The sequence below is a fragment of the Dipodomys ordii genome, unplaced genomic scaffold (genome assembly GCF_000151885.1).
Source record: "Dipodomys ordii isolate 6190 unplaced genomic scaffold, Dord_2.0 Scaffold20, whole genome shotgun sequence".
In the NCBI taxonomy this organism is placed as follows: Eukaryota; Metazoa; Chordata; class Mammalia; order Rodentia; family Heteromyidae; genus Dipodomys; species Dipodomys ordii.
Window position 1 is genome coordinate 8,682,668 of NW_012267236.1, and position 14,233 is coordinate 8,696,900.

The window sequence follows — 14,233 nt, forward strand, 5'->3', positions numbered from 1 at the left end:
AAAAAAAATTAAAAAAAAAGGAAGACACCATCCCCTCCCAACTGAGCTAGCTTCCTGATTGCTCTCCCTGTGACCAGCATCAATGGATCTAGATGATTAAATCAGGCTTTTTTTTTTCAGATCAATACTATTTTATATGAACAGATGTTACTCCAGGGCTTTAAAGTCTTTACTGGCTCCAACCAGGACAAAGTATTTAGGCAAGACTCTCCAAATCTGACCTGGCTCCATAGATCCACAATATCTACTTTCCAGACCCGTGATACTCTAGCCATACCTACTGATCATGATTCTGGAATACAAGATTTTCCCCAAGCTGTTGAATCCTGAAATTCCCTTTTCCCTACACTTTGCCCACATAGTACAAAGTATGTTGAACATTTCTGGTGCCATTTCCTCCCAAACCCTCTCTGCCTTGCAAAATGGAGATGGCTACTTCCTGCTGTGAGCAAAATTATACCTTCTATAGGTTTTGAATGTTGCTCCAATCATAAGGCGTTATTTTGACATGGTGCCTATAGATGGCAGGCCTTGGTGTTTATTGGCTGAATGAATGAATGCTGAAAGGAAACAGCACAAATCATTCCTGTCTCTCATTTTTTTTTCTTTCATGAGTATGTCCGAACATTCTCCAAATGTGTGCCCAGCAGCTTCTTCTTCATTCTCTCTCTCCTTGCTTCCCAGCCCTGTCTCCACCTGTCTTCCCCCCTCCTCCAACCAAAGTCTCAAATAAGCCTTCTAGTATGCTGGCTCACCTGGGTTTATTCAGCCCCATGACAAAAGCCTCTAGAATCTTGAGAACATCATTGGGGTGAATTAGCTCAGATGAAATGGAGGTCTGCCTTTCTTTGTCTTGGTCCTCTCCTTCTGCTGGTGCGGACGCCTCCCATGCTGAGGGGCCCTGCCCTGAAGACTCCTGTCCTGAAGACTCCTGCCCTGAAGACTCCTGCCCTGAAGGCTCCTGATCTGAGGACTCTAGCTCTGGGAGCTCAAGCTTCAATTTGGGCAGGAATTTTTTCTTGCTCCATGCAGATGTCAGGCTCGATCTCGCCAGGCTCGATCTCTCCAGCGCTAACATCAAGCTTGTTCTCTCCGTTGTCATCAGGCTCGATCTCTCAATCGTCATCAGGCTTGATCTCTCCAGTGCTGACATCAAGCTCGGTCTCTCCAATGCTGACAGAAAGCTTGATCGATCCATTTTTGTCTGATCTCCAAGGCTTCCCTAGAGAAAGGTGCAAGAGTAACGATTGGTGGGGGATATACAAGCAGGATTGCAAAAAGATGAATAGGAATAATGCTAACAGAAGACTCTCAGAGGAAGACATTCCACAAGCAGAGAGAGGAGAAAGATGGGAAAGGATGGATTGTTGGGAAAGGCACATGGGGCTTAGAGACAAGGACAGTGTTTGATGTCTAAATCTGCGTGTGTATCAATATTCATAGACCATATAAATATCGAATTCTGCTTTCATTTTTAAATTTAAATTTTAAAATTTAAAATTTAGATTCACGCAGTTTATGTTCCACAATCAAACGTGTTATCAAGCTTCTTCTCCTTACACAGAAATAGTATAAGGTAAGATCTTGCTATGCAGCCTGAGCTGGACTCAAACTCATGATCCCTTTGCCTCAGCCTCCCAATTGTTGGGATTAAAGGTGTGCACATTTAGCTAAGAAGTAGCAGGTCTACATAAACTATACTTACTACTCATGTTTTTAACTAAATATTTTCACCTATGTCATTCCATACTTTGCTTTTCCTTTCATAGACCAAAAAAACTTTACAGGCTTTTTTCCATATAAATATATAAAGTATATAAAGAACTTTGTTGTTGTTTGTGTTTTGTTTTTCATATTGCATAATATCCCATTGTGGAGAAGTACCCCCCTTTTTTTTGCCAGTCCTGGGGCTTGAACTCAGGGCCTGGACACTATCCTTGAGCTTCTTTTTGCTCAAAGCTAGTGCTCCACCACTTGAGCCACACCACCACCTCCAGCTTTATCTGTGTATGTAGTACTGAGGAATCAAACCCAGGGCTTCATGCATGCTAGGCAAGCACTCCACCACTAAGCCACATTCCGAGCCCAGCACCATTTATTATTAAATAGATTCGTCAATCACAGATACTTAGGCTGCTTCTAGTCTCCTGCTATTTCAAAAATTGTTTCAACTGTACTGAGCAGGATCTACAGAAAAAAATAAGAGTTGCAGAGTAAAGTGCAGTTTTGCAATGAATAGTGTCAAATTGTCCTCACTGGAGGTGACAGTGACTTACACTCCTATCAACAAGTTATGAATGTATCCATTTGCAACACATTAGTCACCACTATATATCACCAAATGTTTAGCTTTTTGCCAACTTGTCTGGCATAAAAAAAATAGAATCAGACAGTTTACATGTATCTTTTTACAAGAAACCCTACTTATTTTTTGTACGTTTTATATGTTTAAAAGTTAACTGTGGTGTCCCTTCTAGGTGATAGTCTCTTGGATTTTCAGTCTTTTCTCTTGTTGGTTTATAAGAAAACTAGCCAAGCTGGGTGCTAGTGGTTTACTCCTGTAATCCTAACTACTCAACCTGTAATCTTAACTACTCAGGAGGCTGAGATCTGAGGACTGCAGTTCAAAGCTTGCCCAGGTAGAAAAGTCCCCGGGAGACTCTTATCTCCAATTAACCACTCAAAAACCAGAAGTGGTACTGTGGCTCAAAGTGGTAGAAGCACTAGCGTTGAGCAAAATAGCTCAACAACAGCGCCCAGGCCCTGAGTTCAAGCCTCATGATGGACAAAAAAAAAAAGAAAAAGAAAACTAGCTTTAGTGTTACTCACTAGACACTATGTTGAAAATGTATTATACAACTTAGGGATGGGGATGGTAGGGAAAAACTGGGAGAGAGCAAGGGAAGGGGTGACATTGTCCAAAAAGAAATGTCCTCATTACCTACTTACATAACTGTAACTCCTCCGTTCATCACCTTCATAAAAACAATTTTAATTTTTTTTAAAGAAAAAGAAAACCAGTCTTGAACTGTGTTGTTCTCCAGTTGTCATTCGCATTTTAACTCAGCTTGTAGTGATTTCTGCCTTACAGAATTTACTCTAATATAAAATACATCATTTTTTTTACCCATTTTGTCAGCTTAGTCCATTCCTTCTATCAGGATACTCACCCTAGAGCTATTTAACACATAAGACTAAAATCATTTTAATTCAATTTTTAATTAATTTTTGCAATTTTAAAATAAAATGACTTTTCCAGAATATTTCTTTGATGCTCACATTGAAATTAGTTAAAATAAAGATGGGCAGAAAGGGTAGAAGCATGGCTCAAGTGAAAAAGTATCACCTAAACAAGTAAACCAGGCAAGAATGGGAACTTGAGGTCAAAACTCAGGACAAAGAAAGAGAAAGAGAGAGAAGGAGAGAGGGAGGGAGGAATGGAGGGAAGGTAGGAAGGAAGAAAAAAAAAGAAACAACTGCAGCCTAGTATGAACGATCCCTGCTTTCAAAGTGTTAAGGATCAAAATCTACAGATCACGGTGGGCCAGATCTCACGGTGGCTGAGGCCTTACTTTGAGGAAGGCCTGAGGATTAGAAAAGATCCCTTAGGCCTCAGTAGAACAAAAGCATCTCACATCAGACCCCAGCCATTCTTCCTTTCGCAAACAGAAAAACTAGTACTAGTTATGCATACCTCCTACCCACAAGTTTCCCCCTGAGAGTATTACTCAAAGGCAGCAATGCCCTCTGGGGTTTGGGGAGAAGTAGAAATGGTCCTTCCAGCTGCAGCCCAGCTCACCTGGCTGGGCGATAACTGATGAGCCCGGTACTTAAGGAAGAAGTTCACCAGTTTATACAAGTCATCCTCACTTTCGATTCCAAGAGCCTGCGAGGAGAAAAACCAGAATGGATACTCAAACACAGCAACCAAGAGTCCACAGAGCCACAGACTTCGGGATGCTGCTGGAGTCTTAGCTCCTCCGAGCATGAGGCTCAGCTTTTCTCCTCAGCATCCCTGGCTGGAGCCTATAACCCAGTGCCCAAGGGGCACTGGTCAGAACAAGGAAACTACAGTGAAATGGCAGGGGTGGGGAGGGGGGCGGTGAACAGAACAGAGAAACAAAGCTGAGTCAGGAGCGGCTCCATACAGATCCAGCAGGCAAAGGAGTGCTAAGGAGAACTGAACCCATAGCTGAGTTTGAGGTGCAGGGGATAACAATGAGGAGAAGAGGTAGTAGAAGAAGGGTCAGGGGTGGGAGACATCAGAAGCTGACGCCAGTCTGGTAGGTGGAGGCTGTGACAGTGAGCTCGGGACAGCTCTGGACACTGTGGTCTGGTCTGAGGGCTGAGGCAATGTCAGGAAGACTGAGGGGCAGGCTTTTTCCCCACCCCGGGTCCTTTCCACCCAGGAGACTCACAGAGAAGATGGCATCCAGCCTCAGCAGATAGCATTCACTTCGCTCCAGGGGAAGCAGCAGGCTCAGCAGCTTGCTCTCTATGAGGAAGCCCTGAGGAGAAGGAAGATGGCGGCCCCCGTTAGGGACAGGTCTCAGGAGCCTTTGAGTGTGACTCTCCAGGGGCGAGCCACAGAGCAGAACCCCCCGGGATGGGACTGTGGGCAGGGGAGTCCTAGGGAAAGGGCATCTTAAGGAGTCTAAGAGCCAGTCCCTGGGGACAGAGCCATTCTTCATCGTGGATTTAGATGGCCCTCTACCTCAAGCAAACATTTGAGTCTACATAGCAGTGGAAACCAGACCCAGGGGAGTGACCTTCCCCCGAATTCCCCAGTGGCTACAGAACCCAGCAGTAAGTAGGCCCTGAGGAGAGGAGAGGGCTCATGGGAAGGAGTACGCGTGATGTGGATAGGGGACAGAGGACAAGATGAGTACGTGCTCTAGGCTGGACAAGCTGAGAAGGGCCTCACCGAGGGGTGGTCATAGCAGAACCGCCCCCCCCCAGCCCCACGGCACCACAGAAAGCGGCCTTGTCTGTTTCAAGAGAACTGGGGGTGTCAGGTCTGCTCTTTACCCACCTCAGTACCTGGACACAAATCAACAACTCAGCTTCCAACTGAGCCAGCTCCTTGAAGTCCTAACACACACCTAATGTCCAAAGCTGAACTGGGGAGAATCAATACAAGCCGACTCCTTCCAGAGAAAGGTCTCATTGCTGTCGCCATGACACTTGGCCAAGGGTTCATGGATGTGAGCATGGGGCTCAGAATGCCCTTTGTTTGAGGTGGCAGGACCTAGCAGCGCACCTGGTAACTGACCCGCTATAGGAAGAGCCACTGCTGACCAGGCCTCTCTGTGCACTTCCTCCCAGACCCAAAGCAAAGGCTGCTCCACTACTCAGGCCCCCTCTCTGGGCACAGCCAGAAAACTTCAGCTCCTCACTGCAGTCCACCCAGGGCCCGGCAGAGGCCTCGGACATCACCCCGCTGCTGCCCTCACCGACTCATCACACAGAAGCGTCAGGATCTTTCTGGTAGTTTGTGGTGAAATTTGCTTGGGAAGATCCATGTAAGTTTCCATTCCTGGGACTGCTTCTTCATTCCCTTCCTCTTCTAAAGATAAGAGAGAGAGAGAGAGAGAGAGAGAGAGAGAATCATTTCTAGACTGTTAACTTTGAGAGGCAGATTGAGCTTCCTTTTCTATGTACTTCCGAAGCCTCCCTGAGGAAGCTGGGTGCTGAAGCAAGTCTCTCTGGGATGTGGGGACTGAAAGTTTGAGGACTGGAATCAGAATCTGTCTGGACAACTTGGACAACTTGTCCATTCCCAACCAGTCCAAAAGACTCACTTTCCCAAATTTTGTCTAGCTGGAGGCCTCATACTCCAATCCAGCCAGGAGCTAAGTGTGCATACCATGCATGCACCTGGCTTTGGACCCTGTGGAGGTTACAAGTAGCCAGGGCAGAGTAGCTGCCTCCTAATGGGGCATTGTCAGCAAGAACTGAGTTCATCATAGCAAAACCCAAGAATTTTCTTAAATAAAATTAAAAATTATAGCCAGGTAATGCTGGTTCACACCTGTAATCCTAGCTCCTCAGGAAGCTGAGACTGAGGATTGTAGTTTGAAGCCAACCCAGGCAGACATATCTGAAAGACTCTTATCATCAATTAACAAGCAAAAAGCTAGAAGTGAAGATGTGGCTCAAATGGTAGAGTAGAAAAGCCAAGTGAGAGTATGAGGCCTGAGTTCAAGCTCCAGTACAAATGCAAATAAATTAATTAAATAAAATTATTCAACTGATGACCAGCAGAAGTCCACTTAAATAACTTATGGTTTAACCACATAATATAATGTCATACAAAAACAAATGACATATATTTATTATAAGAGAAATATCTCTAAGAATATTGTTAGCAAAATAAGTTAAATGTTACCTAAAAATTGATATATGTTTACATATATAGTCTAGTTATATAGTATATTATAGCATGTTATTATATCTATATAATTGTAAAGCAGCAGAATGATAAATCATAATTTTTTACTTCTTTGGGTGTACATGGGTTGGAACTCAGAGCCTCACACTTGCTAGGCAGGTGCTTCACCGCTTGAACCATGCCTCTACTCTACTATAACTTTCTGTAGGGGAGGAATAAGTCACAAGTCTTTGAATATATCTGGTTTTGTACACTTGACTTTGGAAATGTGTAAATATTTTACATAGTTATAAAGGAAAATCAAATTGTAATGATCTAATCATTGAAACAAGAAGCCCACATGTGTATGAAGTTGGTGACACTAACTACACAGAAACTGAAATACAGCAGTCAGCCTCTGCGTTCTGAGTGGGAGCTAATAGAAGAACAACAACAAAAAAAAAAGAAAGAAAGAAAAAGAAAAAGCCAGGCACTGGTGGCTCCCAACTGTAATCCCAATTAGTCCAGATCTGAGGATCAAAGTTGAAAGTCCATGGACTCTTATATCCAATTAGCTACCAAATATCTGGAAGTGGATCTGTGGCTCAAGTGGTAGAGGGCCAGCCTTGAGTGAAAAAGCTCAGAGACATAACCCAGGCCCGATCAAGCCCCAATGCCACAAAATGAATGAATGAATGAATTAGTGACTTTATCTGGGTAGAGGGGAGGGAGTGGATGCTTCCTCTGAGGTTGTTCTGTGGTTCTGTGGAGAAGCAGATGAAAAGTTATTTTGGAATCACTGGTGCCAGATTTCGCATGTTGAGAAAAAACAGCTACATTTTGATAAGGTGAAGGGAAAATCTTGGTATCTTGTTCATTAGCAAACATTAGAAAAAAATCCCCTGTGTGCTAATTCTGTGACTCTGCTCCAAGCACCTGTTTGCATCAGCACCTCCTCTACTATCTGCGTGGCTGACTTCTGCTGCTGCTGGGAAAGCGGGCCCACGTTCTTCAGGAACCAGTAATCAGGTGCCGTCCATGGGAGCCCCAGATGCTGGGTGCTGATGACCATGTCGACGTTAAAGGCTTTGGCCACTATGGCCTTCACCTCCTCTTCATTCATCAGCCAAACTTCGCGAAACTTCTCTTCATCAATAAGAGCAAAGTGCCTGTGAACGAGAGCCACCAAGCATGGCCAGCTGACTTCTTGTCCTGGCAGCAGGATAAGAATGTGAGGCAGAGCCATGGGAAATGCTGCACAGCTGATCCCACCGAGCATAAAATGGAGCCATCCCAACAAGGGACAAGAAACACCAGGTGACACCCCTCAGTAGATGAATGGATCAAGAAAATGTGGTATATATACGCAATGGAATTCTATGCCTCCATCAGAAAGAATGACATTGCCCCATTTGTTAGGAAATGGAAAGACTTGGAAAAAATTATATTAAGTGAAGTAAGCCAAGCCCAAAGAAACATAGGTCCCATGGTTTCCCTTATTTGCAATAACTAGTATATGGCTAAGTCAAGCAGAAAAGGTCAGATAAGGTGATGTTAGGGAAATGAACCCTAAGATATGTATTCAAATGTTTTTTTTCTTTCATGCAATTGTTTCTAACACATTTATAAGATTATTTCTTTGTTGCTTTGTATGTCCCTCCCCCACGGTATAACCCCTGCTTTCACTGTATTTATGTTGGTATAATTTGTGGAGGGGAAGGGAAAAAACAAATCATTTAAATAGGGATACAGGAGGACCCATTGCAACAATGAGACATACAAGTTGTTATGGCGAAAACGAACTTTACAACCTTGGTGTGGGGGGAGGAGGGTTGGGTGAGGGGGTGGGGAGAGGATAGGATGAGAAGGGGAAACAAAGGAGGAGGCTACAATGCTTGATAAGAAATGTACTCATTATCTTGCCCATGTAATTGTAACCTCTCTGTACAGTATTTTCACAATAAAAAAAATCAAATATAAAAAAAAAGAAACAACAGGTGACAGAGGAACATAGTGCAAAGGAGTCTTCTGTGCCCTGAGCTAGCTAGATAACCTGGTTATCTCAGATCGAATGAAACCAATGCTACCATGCTACTACAAAATTTCCTTCTCCCCCACCCCTGTCCTCTCTACCCTAAAATTACCTCATGGCTTTCTGTAGGTCTTTGAACTGTATCACCAGTCGTTGGTAATCAGAGGTCAGATTCTGATTCTCCTCATGAAACATCTTTATCTGCTTGGCATATTTTGACCTCAGGTTGTTAAGTATATCATGCAGCCTAGGTAAAGGGGAAATAAGCGAAGCCACAGATGAATGGAAAGAGTAAAGAACATCGCTCTTATCCACCTGACTTAGCTCTACTACAAACTCTGAGTTAGTAGTAGAAGGGCAGCAAACCCTCCCACATATTCCAGATCCTGTGATGAAGGAAAGGAAAACATAGCAACTGGACTCTCCAGAACAGCACAGGCCCACCAAGAGCCCGTCAGCTGCTCAAGCATTCAAGTGAGAGCCAAGTATGGTACCACATGCCTGTAACTCTGGTTACTTGGGAGGTGAAAGTAGGAGGGTCATGGTCTAAGCCTGGCCAAGGCAAAAGTGAGAGACCCTATCTGAAGAAAAATAGGACTGGCATATAAGGTTCAAAGGGTAGAGTGCTTGCCTAGTAAGCATGTATTGAGTGGCCCTGAGTTCAACCTCCAGTACCAAAAAAAAAAAAAAGCACGGGGTTTAATGTCCCTCACACACCCATCTGTCAAGGTGCTCAAATCTGGGTCCATTCACATGCTTAAATCATCTATCGTGATCGTCTCATTGTCATGATTTAGATGCTACTTTCAATTCTGAAAAAAGTCAATTATTATAACTATATATCAGAAGCCTATGATATATGAAGCTTCCATCCTCAAACAGCTGATGCTCCTAATAGGTCCTGTATCTCATTCATTCATTCATTCACTCACGCATACACATACTCATTTATCTAACACAAAGGACTCGTTTAAGCCAAGGAAATGTTCAAATACAAAGATGAAGAGAAGGATATGTTTGAAAAAAAGATAGCAGTCTAGTCAAAGACTACTATGAATGACAGTGAAGAGTAATAAGCGCCATGGAGACTTCACCTGGAAGGAAAAGCCACCAGCTCCCAGCTTACACCTGGGTTCATGAGACTGGGTCTTGACCCCCTGCAAGCCTGGATAAATTAGATGTGCCATCTACCATCTTAGCTAGATATTCCAGAAAAATCCAGCAAGAAAAAAGTAGAACCATCTAAGGAAACAATTTAAGGGGGAAAAATTTAAGAAAATAAATTAAGAAAGCAGAGACAATTTAGAATCATTAAAACCAAAAGAGGTCTGGGGATCAGTGATTCACACCTGCAATCCTAGCTACTCAGGAAGCTGAGATCTGATGATCAGGATTCAAAGCCAGCCAGGGCAGGAAACTCCATAAGACTTTAAAAAAAAATTTATTGTCAAGGTGGTTTTTCTCCCACTTTCCCTCACCCCCATCCATAAGACTTATCTCCAATTAACCACCAAAAAGCCTGAAGTGGGATTGTGACTCAAGTGGCAGAGCATTAGCTTTGAGAAAGCTCAGGGACAGGGCCCAAAGCTCTGAGTGCAAGCCCTAGTACCAACTCCTCCCCCTCCCTCCTACTCTCTCCCTCTCCTCCTCTCCCTCTCCTCCCTCCCTCTTTCCCTCCCTTCCCCCCCCCAAAGGAGGAGGTCCAGTATCCAACACTAACAGGATAAGGCCTGGGGAGAAGCCATGTGTTTGGCCAGAAGAGCATCACTGATTTCCTACCTTGGAGTGCTCCTGCCGACTCTGGGTAGTGAGTTACAGCGGTTTAAAAGTGGGCATCTGAAATGCACACTCCAGTGGGACAGTATGAAGAGAGGTAGCCTTTCAGGGGTGACGAAGCCATAAAGACTCCTTCCTTGTACATGGGGGTCAGGCACCGATAAAAGAGGTGTTCCACAGCTGCCAGCTTGCAGTGTGCCAGGGGTTTGATCTTGGACTTCCAGCCTGAGAACTGTCTTTACAAATGACCATGCATCTTGTTCTAATAGCACAAAAGGTCCAAGACAAACGTCCAATTATGAGATACTTATGGAGGTGGGGGTGGTCAGAAAGGCAGGTGGTAGTGAGAGCTGCTCCTGGAGAGAAGCAGCAGGGCAGCTGAAGGTTCTGGAAGCCATGGTGCATCCAGGTAAGACAGGGCAGTGAGATGGTGCCCTTCCTCTCTCTCTGGCCTGTGCTCAGGCCTCACAGGGCTTCACTTTCGTTCCACCTACACCTATCTCGCAGTGTCTCTTTGGCCAAATGATAGCAGCAAAATTCTAGTTCCTTCCTCCTGTGTTTGCTCCTGCAGTTTCACCACCGAGTTGCCCAGCTGGTTCTCTTCATTTCTTTTGCCAACCTGTGTTCTACCCATTTCACTGTTGGGCATTTGTAAGGAGTTTCCCCATGTAACTCCTCCTCACTGTTCTGATTTGTGTCGCTGAGACATCCTTGGTCTTATAGCAAATAAACAGTGGGATTCCCTTCCCCCCTACTTACTCTCATTTCTCAGATCAGCCAAACCAATTTTTCATTATCGTTTTGTTTTGTGAGGAGCTATCAACAGGTCCACTGGCCCGGCACAAGTGGCACACACCTGTAATCCTAGCTACTCAGATCTCAGCTATTGGGAAAATCAACTGGTGTTTACATAGCCAACATTTGTCCAAAATCTAAAACCAGTCTACCAATGGGAGAATGATTAAATAATACCAGGTGATTTGGGATGGAAGAGAAAACTCTCAATCATGTCACCTTTTCACAAGATAACTTCTACCTGGATCCTTATACGACTTTGGAGAAATTCTTCCTTGCTCCACGTTCCTTCTCCTCCCCCATCTGGTGTCTGTCTGTCGGTCCATTTGTGTGTCTTTGTGTTTCTGTCGGTCTGTCTGTGTGCTGGCACTGGATTTGAGCTCAGGGCCTCATGTTCTTGCTTAGCTTCTTTTTTTTTTTGGGTCCGGTCGTGGGGCCTGAACTCTGGGCCTGGGCGCTGTCCCTCAGCTCTTCAGCTCAAGGCTAGCACTCTACCACTTGAGCCACAGCGCCACTTCCAGCTTTTTTCTTTTTGCTTATGTGGTGCTAAGGAATCGAACCCAGGGCCTCATGCATGCAAGGCAAGTGCTCTACCACTGAGCCACCTTCCCAGCCCCTAAGGATGATTTTTTTTTTGGTAGGTCGTGGGGCTTGAACTCTGGGCCTGGGCGCTGTCCCTCAGCTCTTCAGCTCAAGGCTAGCACTCTACCACTTGAGCCACAGCGCCACTTCCAGCCTCATGCATGCAAGGCAAGTGCTCTACCACTGAGCCACCTTCCCAGCCCCTTGTTTAGCTTTTTTGCCCAACTCCACTTCTGACTTTCTGATGTCTAAATTGGAAACAGGAATCTCTGCCACTAGGGCCTGGTTCCGTAAAACGTTGTAAGAGGAGCTGCTATATTTTCAATGAGTTTCTGCTCCTCAAGAATGAACGATACTTACATATCCCTGTTCTCCATACAGAAGAGTCTAGAAGAAAGATGTACTGCAGTGACTTACCGATTGATTTTCCTCTTCTGCTGAGATTTAATCACTGTGCTCTCCTCGTCTCTCTTCTTCAGCACCTGGAAGTTGTACTCTAACTTCTCTTGATTTAGCTGATAAGTTGCTTTCATCTGCTGAAGCTGTTGCTCAAGAATCTAAAAATAAAAAGTTAAACAACAACAGGAACTGGAGATGTAGCTCAAGTAGTAGAGTACCAACCTGAAGTGAAAAAGCCAACCAAGCCAGAGCAAAAGGCCCTGAGGTGAAGCCCGAGAAGGGGCGCACGCGCGCGCGCGCACACACACACACACACACACACACACACACACACACACACACACAGTGGTAACCTTTAAGGCCTATAATCCTAGCTACCCAGAGGGCTGAGATCTGAAGATCGTAGTTCGAAGCCAGCCTAGACAAAAAAAACTCCTTGAGACCTTTATCTCAAATTAACCAATAAAAGGCCTGAAGATGAGCTATGACTCAAGAGGTAAAGTGTCAACTTTGAGCGAAAAATCCCAGTGAAAGCCCAAGGCTCTAAGTTCAAGCACTCATACCAGCACACTCAAAAAAGGCCTTGGTGTAATTTTTTCAACTTGAGGGGGAGGTCCACAATAGTTTGTTCTAGTCATGCCAGAGAAACCTAGGTCCTTTTTAATTTTTTTTGGAGGGAGATTGAGTGCTAGGGATTAAATCCACAGTATTTTACATACTAGATAAACTTTTCACCACTGAGTTATGTCCCCAGACCCAACTAACTGCCTCTACTTGGCTTCTTAGAAATCCTGTCAGTGAGGGCTAGAAGGTGATTCAGTGGTAGAGTGCTTGCCTTGCATGCATAAGGCCCTGGGTTCGATTCCTCAGCACCACATAAGCAGAAAAAGCCAGAAGTGACTCTGTGGCTCAAGTGGTAGAGCACTATCCTTGTACTGAAGAGCTCAGGGACAGCACCCTGGCCCAGAGTTCAGGCCCCATGACAGACAAAAACAAACAAACAAACAGAAATCCTGTCAGGGGAGGCAAATTAAAGAACAATCAGATAAAATACAAATCAATCAACTGCAATCTGCATACTCAAGGCCTGAGAGAGCACACTGGGAGAGCTTGCAAGCATGTGGAACCCTGAGGCTTTGTACCAGCCCCTCTAGAGACAGACGCAGCTCCTCTAAAGACCCCATTAAACACTGCCACCACGCTCAAAATCTTCCCATCTGGTCTTCTAGAATGTTAAGCAACCTTTGTTTGTTTGTCTACTTAAAAGTAAAACAGACATCCTTTTCAATTTCCATCAGCAAGCTTCATTCAACATTTGGATGTCAAATACACACGCGACATTTTTCTAATTGCTGCTAGAAAACACTAGCAAAAGAGTCATGGTCCCGCCCCATCTGGCACAGACAGCCAAGAAAGCACCAATGAGAAGTGAGGAAGCAGATGTTGGCCAGGGTGTCGTGGGACCATTCTGATGAGCACTTGAGGGACTAAGGAAGGCATCCTTGAGCAGATGCATTCGCATATCTGCCTATGACCTGGAGAATGAGTAGGCTCTGGAGAAAAGAGTGGGGGGGCAGGGTGTTGGGGGAAATGCCAGCAGTGAGGAATGTGAGGCAAGGATGGCCCCAAAGGAGGGCACCAGGCAGCAGAGTCTTATCAAGCTCAGAATTTACAATACTGGCCGGAAGTCAGGAGTGTCCCTAAAGATGCTAAGCAGGAACTAAGCACTCATAGCTCACACCTGTAACCCTAACTACTTGGGAAGTCACACTTTGAGGTTAGCCCAGGCAGAAAAGTTTGAAATCTCCCTTCTCAACCTACAGCTACATAAAGTGGCATATGTCTATCAACTTAAACTAAATAGGAGGCAGACAAGTCATCCGTCTCCATGGAAGAAAGCTGATTGCTATGGCCCTTGCCATTAGGGAAGCCTAATATAGGTGGACCAAGGTCCAGGTGCACTTCTGGGTCTGAAGCAAGACCCTATCTCAGTACATCCAGGCACTGATGACTCATGCCTATAATCCTAGCTTACTCAGGAGGCTAAGATCCAAGGATTGTGATTTGAAGCCATCCCAGGCAGAAAAGTTCATGAGACTCTTATCTCCAATTAACTGGGGAAAAAAAGCATAACAGAGAGGTATGACTCAGGAGAAGAGTACCTATCTAGTTAGAAATCCAAGTTAGTACCCTGAGTTCAAACCCAGGAAGAAAGGAAGGAAGGAAGGAAGGAAGGAAGGAAGGAAGGAAGGAAGGAAGGAAGGAAGGAAGGAAGGAAG

General features: G+C 44.8%; 1 protein-coding gene across 1 annotated transcript in view; it reads right to left on the reverse strand.

Moving 5' to 3' along the window:
• Positions 1 to 14,233, reverse strand: part of Drc1 (dynein regulatory complex subunit 1) — a 38,940-nt gene that overhangs the window by 5,042 nt on the left and 19,665 nt on the right. The window contains exons 8-14 of the mRNA XM_013013536.1: positions 11,973 to 12,112; positions 8,515 to 8,649; positions 7,307 to 7,539; positions 5,454 to 5,566; positions 4,419 to 4,508; positions 3,800 to 3,886; positions 756 to 1,222 (exon numbers count right to left, since the gene is read on the reverse strand). Coding sequence (XP_012868990.1) covers positions 756 to 1,222; positions 3,800 to 3,886; positions 4,419 to 4,508; positions 5,454 to 5,566; positions 7,307 to 7,539; positions 8,515 to 8,649; positions 11,973 to 12,112 — 1,265 coding nt within the window. The remainder of the gene's footprint in view (positions 1 to 755; positions 1,223 to 3,799; positions 3,887 to 4,418; positions 4,509 to 5,453; positions 5,567 to 7,306; positions 7,540 to 8,514; positions 8,650 to 11,972; positions 12,113 to 14,233) is intronic.